The sequence below is a fragment of the Argentina silus genome (assembly GCF_951799395.1).
Source record: "Argentina silus genome assembly, chromosome: 13".
Lineage (NCBI taxonomy): Eukaryota > Metazoa > Chordata > Actinopteri > Argentiniformes > Argentinidae > Argentina > Argentina silus.
In genome coordinates, this window is record NC_139667.1 from 19997488 (window position 1) to 20009375 (window position 11888).

An 11888-nucleotide genomic window follows, 5' to 3' on the forward strand; every position below is an offset into this window, starting at 1 on the left:
CTGAAGGGGACTATATGTCAGACTGGAGAATCTTAAGCACTGTCTCACTATAAATAAAATGATGTTATGACGATTGTCTTACATAGTCTTCCATGATGGATCACATTCAGGAGAGCACAACATTCTAATCATTGCAGATACAAATGTATTGTATAGAGTTGATCTCCTTAGTCTACCCGACAGAGAAGCATGTCTACTCTACAATAGGCCTATCCTATTCAACCTTTCTGTAATGTTGCAACCTAATGAGCATGACCCATACTTAATATAAATGTTTCTATGGAGGCAAAAATAACACACAAGCAAACATGACAATCTACTTGAAACTTTGAGGAATAAATGTAATTTCTTAAATGTGAATGTGGAAATTGCTTGATCCTGACGTTTTGCAGTGCACAGATGTCCGGGTATGTCTTGTTTTGTCTCGATCTTGTTCCTTGAGTAGTCCAAAAGAACTCAGGTCCTCTGAACTTATCTTAGCATCATGATGGTCGACACACTTAGACAATACAATGTCAATGAAACCCTCTGCTTTAAATGTGGCAGATTCAAAGTCTTAATTCTTTGCAGTGTAGTTCATAGTTAAATCGACCTGATCTTCTTCTTTTCCAGGAAGAGGACATGCTTGTTCACTGCAAAGAGAGGGAACATTCAACATTTAGATGATGTGCAATTAAGAGAAGTCTACACAGACTGAGCATCAGTGATAACCAGTTTTTGCTGATCACTTGACCTGACCAGAAACATCTCTGGGCTTATAGCCTATAACCAGAGTCCTACGCCACTCCTGCCCTTAGTGATAACTCCTGGAGAGGCAGCCCAAATTTATATACGACTGTAATATCAGCATAATGGTAGATAAATTGCTTACCAAAAGGATCATGTTTACGCAACACCAGTTTCTCCCGCAGGCGGTTCCGCTTGGTGTTGAAGCAGAACCCTGTTCCAGCAGCACTCACCATTTGCACCAAGACTGTCCTATAGACATACAGGGGGGTGGTTAGTTTAGTGAGTCAAAAAACACAATATAGTACGTCTCCCACATCCAAATATACAAGTGCTTGGCAACAGGCGGCAGTACAAGTAGAATAAGAAAATGCCAGCACAGTACACTTTTGTAATTATGCTAAAATTACTTAAAAGGGTCAATCTGGGATTGTAACATCCATGTTTGGACTTTTAAATAATTGATATATAGCCAGTGGTTACATTTATCCAGCCCAATCCCCCAGCTGTTTACCAAAATAAGTGGTGGGGAGACCGCTTTGTTATTGTTGGAATCCAAGATTGCCCCTATACTACATTTGAATCAACTGGCCATCTAGTCACTTTATGTTGTATCAGACATTCAAGAATTGCAAGGAGCACAAACAGAATCCCAAATGCCATGTGCACTATACAGGTCAGGAAATGAAACATGTCTAGGCTCACACAGACATAATAAGAATCACTTACTTGGATTTGGCCTTGGCCACTTTCGTGCATGAAAAAGAGCAGACAATGGTATTAGGATTGCAAGTCCCTCGCAAGCTATTATTATAAAGGCTGACAACATGGCAGTAGCTATGGAGGTGTAACCAAAACACATACAAACATGGCTAAGCTGGCAGCAAGACTAACCACTGATATCGACTTCTGCAAGCATCCCAACCCATTGGAATGTTAGCAAACTAAATAATTGACTAGAAAACAGTTAGCCAGCTGACTGGATTGACAGCAAACATTGACAATAGTTGCATTTTAATTATTTGAGCATGGTTATGATGACAGCTAGCCTCTTAGTAACTAGCCAAATACATGCATTAGCAACCACCTATTCTTCTACAGGCAATTCACAAACTGGAGTTAACAGGCATATCATCTAAATTATACTCACGATTCACAGCGGTGAGGAGCATTTTGAGAACGTTTATAACAGTAAGCTGTAGCTGAGGCTAAAGTCATCTACGTCTTTTCAGCATCTACGTCTTTTCAGCCACATTAAGGAAGTACTTTCGGGTCACGGAATTTCGGAATTTTTCAAAAATAAAAGTCACATAGTAATAGATTTAAAAAAAACTGTATTTATTCATGATTTATGAAAAATAACTGTCTAAACATTAACAATTGTTAATAATTGTTAATAATATAATATTACAAAATTAGATGAACTGTTATCCTTGTATTAAGATGGACTCAATTCAACTTATTGAGTGATTTGTTGACATTTTTGCATTTTAGCTAGTGTGTCATAGCAAAGGGTCTGAATACTTATGTACATGAGGTATTTCTGTATTTCAATTTTAATAAATGTACTGAAAGTTCAAAAAACGTGTTTTCGCCTTGTCATTCTGGGGAATTGTGTGTGGATTGATGGCAAATTCTTTTGATTTAATCCATTTTAAATTGAGTCTATAACACAACAAAATGTGGAAAAAGTGAAGGGGTCTGAATACTTTCCGAAGGCACTGTATATACTGTATATTGGCTTACAGCGCAAAAACTATTCTAGGCGTAATGTAGCAAATACTTAGAAGAGTCTATAGAATCAGTCAATATATATTTCATATACAGTGCTTTGCATTGTGGTCAATGGTATGGGTGGAGTAAAAGGCCAAGAACACTCCCAATTATGCAGTGCCCCATGATATGACATCATATATTGATTCTACAGACTCTACTGAATATTCCCTACAATGCTTTTACTGCGGCGCCAAGAATAGTTTTTGCTCGATAAGGTAATATGTAACCCATGTACAGTGTATTACAGTGTATTGCATTGGGGGCTTAGAAGGGTGTGGAAAATATAGTGTTGATGGATGTACGAAACAGTCCCCCTCCAAAACTAATGAGCACCAGCAAATTAACAACAATAATACCAGTAGAATAATTATTTCTTATTTAATTTTTAAAATATATATTAGCTATGTTCTATACATTCATTTACTTAAGCTCCAACCATTTCTCAATGTCCTCCACCTGATAATATACTTTAACTTATATATATATATATATTCGGTAACGCAAATATCTCATCAGCCAATCACATGGCAGCAACTCAATGCATTTAGGCATGTAGACATGGTCAAGACGACCTGCTGAAGTTCAAACCGAGCATCAGAATGGGGAAGAAAGGAGATTTAAGTGACTTTGAACGTGGCATGGTTGTTGGTGCCAGACGGGCTGGTCTGAGTATTTCAGAAACTGCTGATCTACTGGGATTTTCACGCACAACCATCTCTAGGGTTTACAGAGAATGGTCCGAAAAAGAGAAAATATCCAGTGAGCGGCAGTTCTCTGGGCGAAAATGCCTTGTTAATGCCAGAGGTCAGTGGAGAATGGCCAGTATGCACTATGCAAAGCTGCAAAAAAATATATATCATACTTTTCGAGTTTTACCGAGGACATGTATTTTGAAGGCAAAATACGAAAACCGGAAGTCTTATTGTGGTAGGCGAATTGCTAATGTGGCTGTCATGACACTAATAGAAAAGTCACATTGAGCTGCAAACATGGGGAAAACAGTAACTTCCGGGTTGATGCTTAGCGCATCCAGGTCACATTATTAACCCATTCAGGTTCATCCACAGTGGTGTGTGTGTGTGTGTGTGTGTGTGTGTGTGTGTGTGTGTGTGTGTGTGTGTGTGTGTGTGTGTGTGTGTGTGTGTGTGTGTGTGTGTGTGTGTGTGTGTGTGTGTGTGTGTGTGTGTGTAGCACAAAATACACTTGTTAATATATGGCACTGGTTCATCCAACTTTCTCCTTTTAATACAAAGACAATAAAAACATTTAGTTAAAAAGGAATATCTGGGGGAAAAATGCAGTATATTTCCCCTTTGTGAGACTACCAGTAAAAAATGTGAGAAACTTTTTATTGTCTGAGTGTTGGAAGGATAGGGTGCAACACTCAAGGGTGGACTAATAGACAGTTGTCTGCTTAGATGTTCATGCTTTGTATTTTGACAAGACAGTTTCCCTTTTTAATGTTCTACCTTACATTTTCACATCGTCAAATGTATGCACTCTTTTTATAGAAAGTGTTTGATAAAAGAAGCATCATGGAAAAAGTGTAATTCTTCTCCCCATTTCTCAGTGTGCCGACTGAACACATCTTCAGTTGAACACATGACATTTATGAGGGTCAAACAAAAGAGAAGCAACACAGAATGAAATGTTCAAAAAAATAACAGATTTCAAACAAAGGAAGGATAAAGCTCATTTCTCAAAAGAAGACAAAATGTCATGAGAGGGCAGAATGTGGAAGTGATACCAGCAAATCTAAGAGACCACACTCTCTCTATATTCTACTCAGGAAATGAATATGGACGTTCTTGGGCAGACAGACGTAACCAGCCAGGCAAGCAGCAGCTGTCAGGATGTGCGTGGATCAAGCCTGCGTCACCAGGGATAATTCTGTAAAGGAGGCTGAGACCACCAGCTCCAGCCTCAGCACCACCTCCACCCACTCAACACACACTCCACCAGTCAGCCACAAATGAGGTTAGATAAATTCTCTCTCTCTCTCTCTCTCTCTCTCTCTCTCTCTCTCTCTCTCTCTCTCTCTCTCTCTCTCTCTCTCTCTCTTTCTTTCTGCCTTGACTGGTGGTGGTGACAGACTGAAACATACACAGAAGAAGAAGCAGGTCATTGTCTGTAGAATGGTGCCCAGAAATAGAGTAGAAATCTGCAGAGACTGGGAAAAAAAAACTTTACGAGTGTTGCACCTCATCCTAACCAAAGCAATAAGGACTTATTATTGTACTGTTTCTGTATTTGTTGACATAAGAGATGTTGGAAACACATGATGTATAGTTTGAAATAGTAATGCTGCTCTTATGCAATTCCCTGAGCACAACAGATAGGTCATAGAAATATAGTGCTATTTGCATATTAAAATGAATTTTCTTCAAATGCAGAAATCACTGATTCTGTAGGGTTAGGGTTAGTGCTCTATGAGTCACAAATAGTACGGAGTACAGAATAGATCTGACAATCTCTACCCTGCCCTCATTGGAACGCCTATAACAACTAAGGCATACACATTGATGTAATGTAGCTGATTCATGTTTTTAAAAAAATGTTACAGGGTGGCTTGATTATGTATGTGTATACTAACTCATGGTGGTGTGTTAAACTAATTAAACTAATTGTAACAAGGAGATTTATTTGCACCCACAACACGCACGCACACACACACACACATACACACACACACACACACACACACACACACACACACACACACACACACACACACACACACACACACACACAACATACAACTTAGCTACAGTACCTGTCTATTAGCTGTCACATCAGCTTGTAGTTCTAGTGACCCAGCAACCGAATATCACAGGTGGTGACATTGTGACTCACACATACACACCACACACTGGCTCTCATTTGCTGGCTTGCGTCAGCACTTTGCCCTCACCTATTACATAAAGGAAAGAGAGTCGTAACAATCCGTTTTTGTCCTTTTTAAGTATGTCAGACTCAGAACAGGTCTGAGATCAGATAAAGCCTCCTCCAAATATGAGGAAATACCAGTGTACACTGACTGAACATCAGTGATAATACTATGTTTTTCATATATGACATTCTTATAGAGAAAAGGACTTACTGCATCAGAACACACTACTTGAGCCTGAATAATAGCTAATTTCACAACACATTTGCCCTTTTGTTTTTTGTCCAATGCACTGTAAGTGGGCCATGAATATGCTGGTGTGCGTAACTCTAAATTTCCCCAACAAAATAAGTGCCTATCTTTCCATTTATCTGTAATGCCAAAAGTAATTTTCTTCAAATTGAGGGACAATAGTGGGTATAGCTACCATTTAAAGTGAGTTACACAGTATAACCAAAATGGGTATGTAATTTCACAGCAGGGGCTGGTGATTGCAACAACAGGTTACCTAACAATAAATAGGCCTACACATTGCAATCCGAGACGGATCTGTGCGTAGTTGGAAGTTGAGTGAGTGGGCCGTGATGTCACGAACGGATGTGCATCTGGTCACCATGGTTACACCAATTGAGCAAGCCCAGAGAGATGTTGAAGGTCTGTAATCAAATCATCCGCAACAGTTCAGTAGATTTGAGAGCTATGGGTTTCACTCTGAGAGCCTCTTAATTGTATGTAGGAAACTGTAACCAACTGGTTTTTATAACTGCTAGGAAATAGATGTGGAGAATCAAGCTGTATGAAAAAGCAACGTTCAAGACATTCACTATTAATAACAATGCATTGACACTATTCTGATAACTGTAGAGCATTTCAATCATACCTATATAGTCCTCAGTACCATGTACGAATCACAGAAGTATCACACCAACATGGTTTTTTTACACTAGCATGCCAAACTGATATGTGCTGTGCTGGACTCAGATATCTTCTTTTCGCAAACATAGGATTTTGGAATTCCTAATTCCTTTCAGTCCAATTTAATTCCTTTCTTTCCAATTGGGGTGTGATCTCAAAGACAAAATTTACAGTCCCCTCTGTTGAATTGATGCTCTACTGAACAACCACACGCCTGGCTTTGCCTGTGTGGGCTATCATGATCTAATAAGTGATTAAAACGGAGGGACGGTGTGTTCCTCCTCCATCTGTTCCCTCCTCTCTTCCTGGCCTCTCTGTTCCATGACGCAAAGCCGAGTGGGAGTGGACAACCTTCTGCTCCCTGAGAGGGCTGAGTGGACCGTCGCCCTCCGCTAGCTGTGTACCCGTGAAGGAGGATTGGGGGGTGGGGGGGTGGGGGTGGGGGGGGGGGGAGGTGGAGAAAGAGAGTATAGAGAGAGGGACGGATAAAGATACAGAGAGGCGGAGAGAGAGGCCAAAGGGAAAGAGCCTAGCGTGACGGAAGGGGGGATATATGAAGAACATGAAGAGTACGAGGAATAGAGCATTGAGAGAAGGATAAAGTGAAAAGATACTGAAGTGCTGCTGCTGAAGTGGGTGAGAGTGGTATAATTGAGGGAGAGAGATAGGCGGGCGGGCGGGGGGGTGCTGAACTACCACAGGTCACTGGGTCTGAGGCATCGCAGGTCTTACATGAATGGACAGACACTGATCAAAGCAACTGGACACACTCCTAAATATTGACCCACGCCCCCTCAGCATCCCTCCGTCCAACTCTCTCCACCTCACATCCGTAACTATCTTTAGTAACCCGAGCTCCTCTCCTGACACACAGGCTGCCTATTTTGCTCATTCGTTCATGTAACGAATGACACCCTCTGTTTCCATGCTACTGGTCGCCTAGCAACCGGGCATTTATGCCAATGCCAAGGTTACAGAGGAACTAGGAAGTAGCGGCCCGAGCCCCCTGCCTCTATTAATTTTGGCAAGCATTAGTCAGTCAGTGGGGTTCGTCTGAGCTGGTGCTTCCGCCCAGTCAATGACGAAGGTCGCACTAGGCGCAGCATCCTCTTTTTCTCTCTCTCTCTCTCTCTCACACACACACACACACACACACACACACACACAGGGATTTTCTCCTGTTTTTTGTTTTCTAAGCTAGAATGGGGTTATATTTTGACTTTCCTTTTTTATTGATGTTATGTGCAGAGTTTTGAAGCTGAGCAACTCTTGATGTGAAGTGATTTGTCCATTACCAAGACTTTGAAACATTGTTTATTCTCTTTTCACATGACATGTTAATTATTTGACATATGACATGTTAATTATTTGATTTGCAATGGCAATAGCTCTCCCACTGGTGAAATGCCTGGAATACATTGCTTTGCTGCCATCTATTGTTTCTAATGGGAAACTGTCTACAATACCTTCACCTGTCTTTGTTTTAGTGTGTGTGTGTGTGCGTGTGTGTGTGTGTGTGTGTGTGTGTGTGTGTGTGTGTGTGTGTGTGTTTGTGTGTGTGTGTGTGTGTGTGTGTGTGTGTGTGTGTGTGTGTGTGGGCGTGCATGAGGCTACTGACCTGAACTATTGCAGTGAGTGGCCTATATCCCATTATGAGAAATGCAGTTGCTAATGATTGCAATTTGAAATTCAGCCAGAGGAAATTAATTGTTCAAACAAGGCCCATATTTATGTTCTGTGGGCCTATAAAATTGGCATACTATGAGTAACAACATCTTGTACCGCCCGGCCTGATCTAGTCATGATGAATTGTTGGAGAACCAAACTGTGGTTAGAAAGATCACAGAGAACTGCAGAGTGATTTTTGTCTATAGTGTATGATTTTGATGAGGACTTGACAAAATATGACCAAAAGTTACCATAAAAGACAATTATGTGAGATAATCTGTGGTTATTTACTCTTTAGTTGCTCCCCTCCAAGGATTTCATGGGGTAAAGACCTTCATTATCACCTGACCAACTGCTCAGTCATACATATTATTTCTGTCGAAAGTTATTCTTTTTTTGGAACAGATGGTTGATCAGCAGTTTATCCAGCCACTCACTCAGGCTACAATGAGATCACTTCCTGTTTGATAACATACATGCATTGTCATAAAAAAAAATAACGTGCATACAGTACAATTATAGGAATATAGCTGTGCTGCACATATTTTTGTCATTTATGGCACTTTGTGGTTAATGTAGGGTAGACTAGGTATTGGGTATCTGGATGTCAGAAAAACTGTCTACTGTAAATCTGTGATTTTTCAAAAGTGGGTATTTGTTGTCTTGGAGACATGAGTGTTTAGTCTTCCTCAGATTTTCAGCATCAACCGATAGATAATCTGTCTCTGTGGACCCCCTCTATACCAACCTTTCATTGCATACTAGTTGTAAAACTAATTTGCTCACTATTTTCCCCTTGTATGTTAAGCAATATGGTACTTCCCCTGTCCAGTAAAGAAAGAACCTCTCATAGTATCTATATTTGACAGTCTTGCGTCCTATAAGTCTACAATGCCCTAAAAGTGCACTATTGTGTAAACAAGCTACTCTGTGGAGAGGAGGCATTGCATAAGCCAGCCTGTTTTTGAAGCTTCAGTGAGAAAATAGCACCCCGGCAGTCTAAAAGTAGACTCTCTGACGCAGATGGTCCCACGCTTTCCGCCAGTGGGTCAGTGGGTAAGAGAAAAGAGAAGTGGAGGGTGGAGAGGAGTGGAAGGGGGTGGTAGTGCTGTGCGGATCTACCCAGGGAGAAGTGGGCGGTGTGGGCTGCGGGCACCTGGAAAGTCAGGGGCTTCTAGGCCGAGTAGGCCAGGGTGTACATGAGATAAAAACAGAAGTATGATGCTGAGGTCATACCAAGGATTTGTCATCAGCTATTTCAGCACAGATGAGACGAACTAAGGAAAATGTTTACATCATCATTCCGTATGTTTCCATCATTTGCTCCCACATTCTTCCGGTTTCATAATGACCTGTGAAACATAACAAACAAAGATTGTGCCATATTAGGCTTCATCAAGGACAGACCTTGGTGAATTAGTAGGCTTGTTGTCTCCCTCCATTCATTTAGGTGAAGTGAGTTAAAAGTCCTGGTGCACTTGATTTATCTTGCATAGTGTATGGGATTTGCACTTTTGGACTATTCTATTCATTCCTTGACTTCCAGGCTGGGCAAGCATAAAAAAGCACACCTAAAATAATCATATGGTGTAAGCAAAGGAGGTGGAAACCTATGCATCCCAATAACGCCTGAGAAACTTAAAGACATGAGGTTGTCTTCAATAGACTGGTGATAACATATTATCCTGCATATAATATGAGGTAGCAGAACTCACAGGACCTTTAACTCATTTGAAATGGGGAAGTTGCCCGTTATTTGAACTATTAAGGCATCATGCCCTTTGTACTGTATGAGTTCCACCATAAAATGATAATTGTTGTTACTCGTCTTGCATTTTTTTTGTAATTAACTGACACCTCAGTCTGTGATTTCAGACTGTTGCTGAATATTGAAAAAAAGAATGACATTGACATCAGATTTAGCCAATAATAATGGTGACATGCAGTATCACACATTCACCAGCAGGGAGCAAACAAGGCTTACCTACTTGTACATTTTAACCATGTCAGCATTTTAGGTTTGCTACATTTGTCTTGAATATGATGAATAAATCATAAAAAGATTAATTGACCGCAGCTAAACATTACCATGTGTTGGTTATATGCCTTATGGAACTTTCTCTCTGACTCAACACATGCATCAAACTTACTCAGCTATCAAAAGGTCAATCAAAAAGCCTTTACAGAAGACCATGTTCATCGCAATGTAACCATATTGTGCATAATAGAAATATATATTTACAGACACCCCATTACAGAACATTTTATCCATTCGTGTCAAAACAGAGGACATTTTTCACCTACTGTATTCCACAGCTTCATGGTTATCATCATGTAGACTGATGATGATGATGATTGATGATGATTGATGATGATGATGATGATGATGATGATGATGATATATCACATCTAACATGTATCACCATGTGATCTGACCAAGGTAAACTTTGGAACCTAGTACTCTGAGGCCCTGTCACAGTTGACCTCAATTACCAAAATTATGGTTATGATGCCCTCTTGTGGCTAAACATTTTCAAAAGGAATGTGGGAAATCCAATACAGAACCCTTTCTTCTTGCAAAAAGATAATCTTGATAGAAAGTGTTCCATGTACTGTATACATCACTACTTTTAATCCACCTATCTATAAAGGGACAAAACATCATATTCAAAAAAAATCTAACCAATTAATTAATTCATTGATATACATTACAAAGTATTTCAGTGAATACTTGTGGTTGAAAAGGGTCAGAAAAAGTATCAAGTCCATAAAACAAACTACATGTTTTGATGTAAAAAGATCATGTGTGGCCTAGAGTTCTATGATGATAGATCCTTACAGATTCACGTCAACAAGCTTGAACTGGAGCCAACGCTACGAGTTCCTTGGAAAGTTTACCAGGTCAACGACTAGGGTGTTACTAAGAGAAAGCCTCTCGCACACAAACAAGCAATCAACATTACCTTACCACACATCACCTATGGTTTGTGGCCAAACACGCACCTGACCTTTGACCTTTAGCTGTCCAGGCTTTGAGAAAGACATTTTCAAGATATACTACTTGATAGTGTTTTTTCCACAGAGAAATATAAGTAGATAGAAATAGAATACCAAGAAGTGCTCACTGATCTGAATCATCTCATGTCTCATCTCATCTCATTAGATGAGACATTAGTACATAGGTGAATGCTTTCATTCCATTGCCACCCATTGATCAGTGTTTTTGAAGGAGGGAATATGTCATGTCACTTTATCAGTATTTATGACAGAGTCATAGTGAACTACTCTGGGTGCTCTCTTCTTTTTGAAGAGCAGCATGGATCTACTCCCACTGATCACATCTGCTGATGCATGCCTGTGTCCATGCATGAGGTGTAAAATTGCCGGTCCGATATATGGACAAATTGTTGACTTAATCGAGGTTTGAACACAAAAATGACTCAGCCGCCTGGTAATTGAATGATTCAGATCTCAGGGTGTGTTCAGTGACGTGTGATAGCAGTTGAGGTGTAAAGAACCACCCCAGCAAACGTCAAGCTTGTGGCTGGAAGTTATGTCATAATGAAAAAGGTCAACAGCAGCAATCCTGCTTGTTCATAAAGAAAATGCCCTCATGATTCACACACACACACACACACACACACACACACACACACACACACACACACACACACACACACACACACACACACACACACACACACACACACACACACACTATGCTTTGTATGTGCACTGCCCTGTGACTGAGACCAAGACGATAGACACCCTTTTCCTTTCCTATAACTCTCCCCCCACATTCACAGAGGCCGGTTTCACATGGGTGACGTCATTGTAATAGGATCACTCCACTCACGCCAATTATACCTGGCTCTCTCTCCCTTCCTCTCCCCCATGCTCTCACTCTCTCTCTCAC

General features: G+C 40.5%; 1 protein-coding gene across 1 annotated transcript; it reads right to left on the reverse strand.

Moving 5' to 3' along the window:
- Position 1: 1 nt before the first annotated feature.
- On the reverse strand, positions 2-1973 carry mrpl33 (mitochondrial ribosomal protein L33). Its single transcript, XM_083683965.1, has 4 exons — positions 1877-1973; positions 1456-1474; positions 872-978; positions 2-632 (listed from the first exon to the last, which is right to left on the reverse strand). The coding sequence occupies exons 1-4, from the start codon at positions 1896-1898 to the stop codon at positions 583-585; spliced, it is 198 nt and encodes a 65-aa protein (XP_083540091.1). The 5' UTR covers positions 1899-1973; the 3' UTR covers positions 2-582.
- Positions 1974-11888: the final 9915 nt, after the last annotated feature.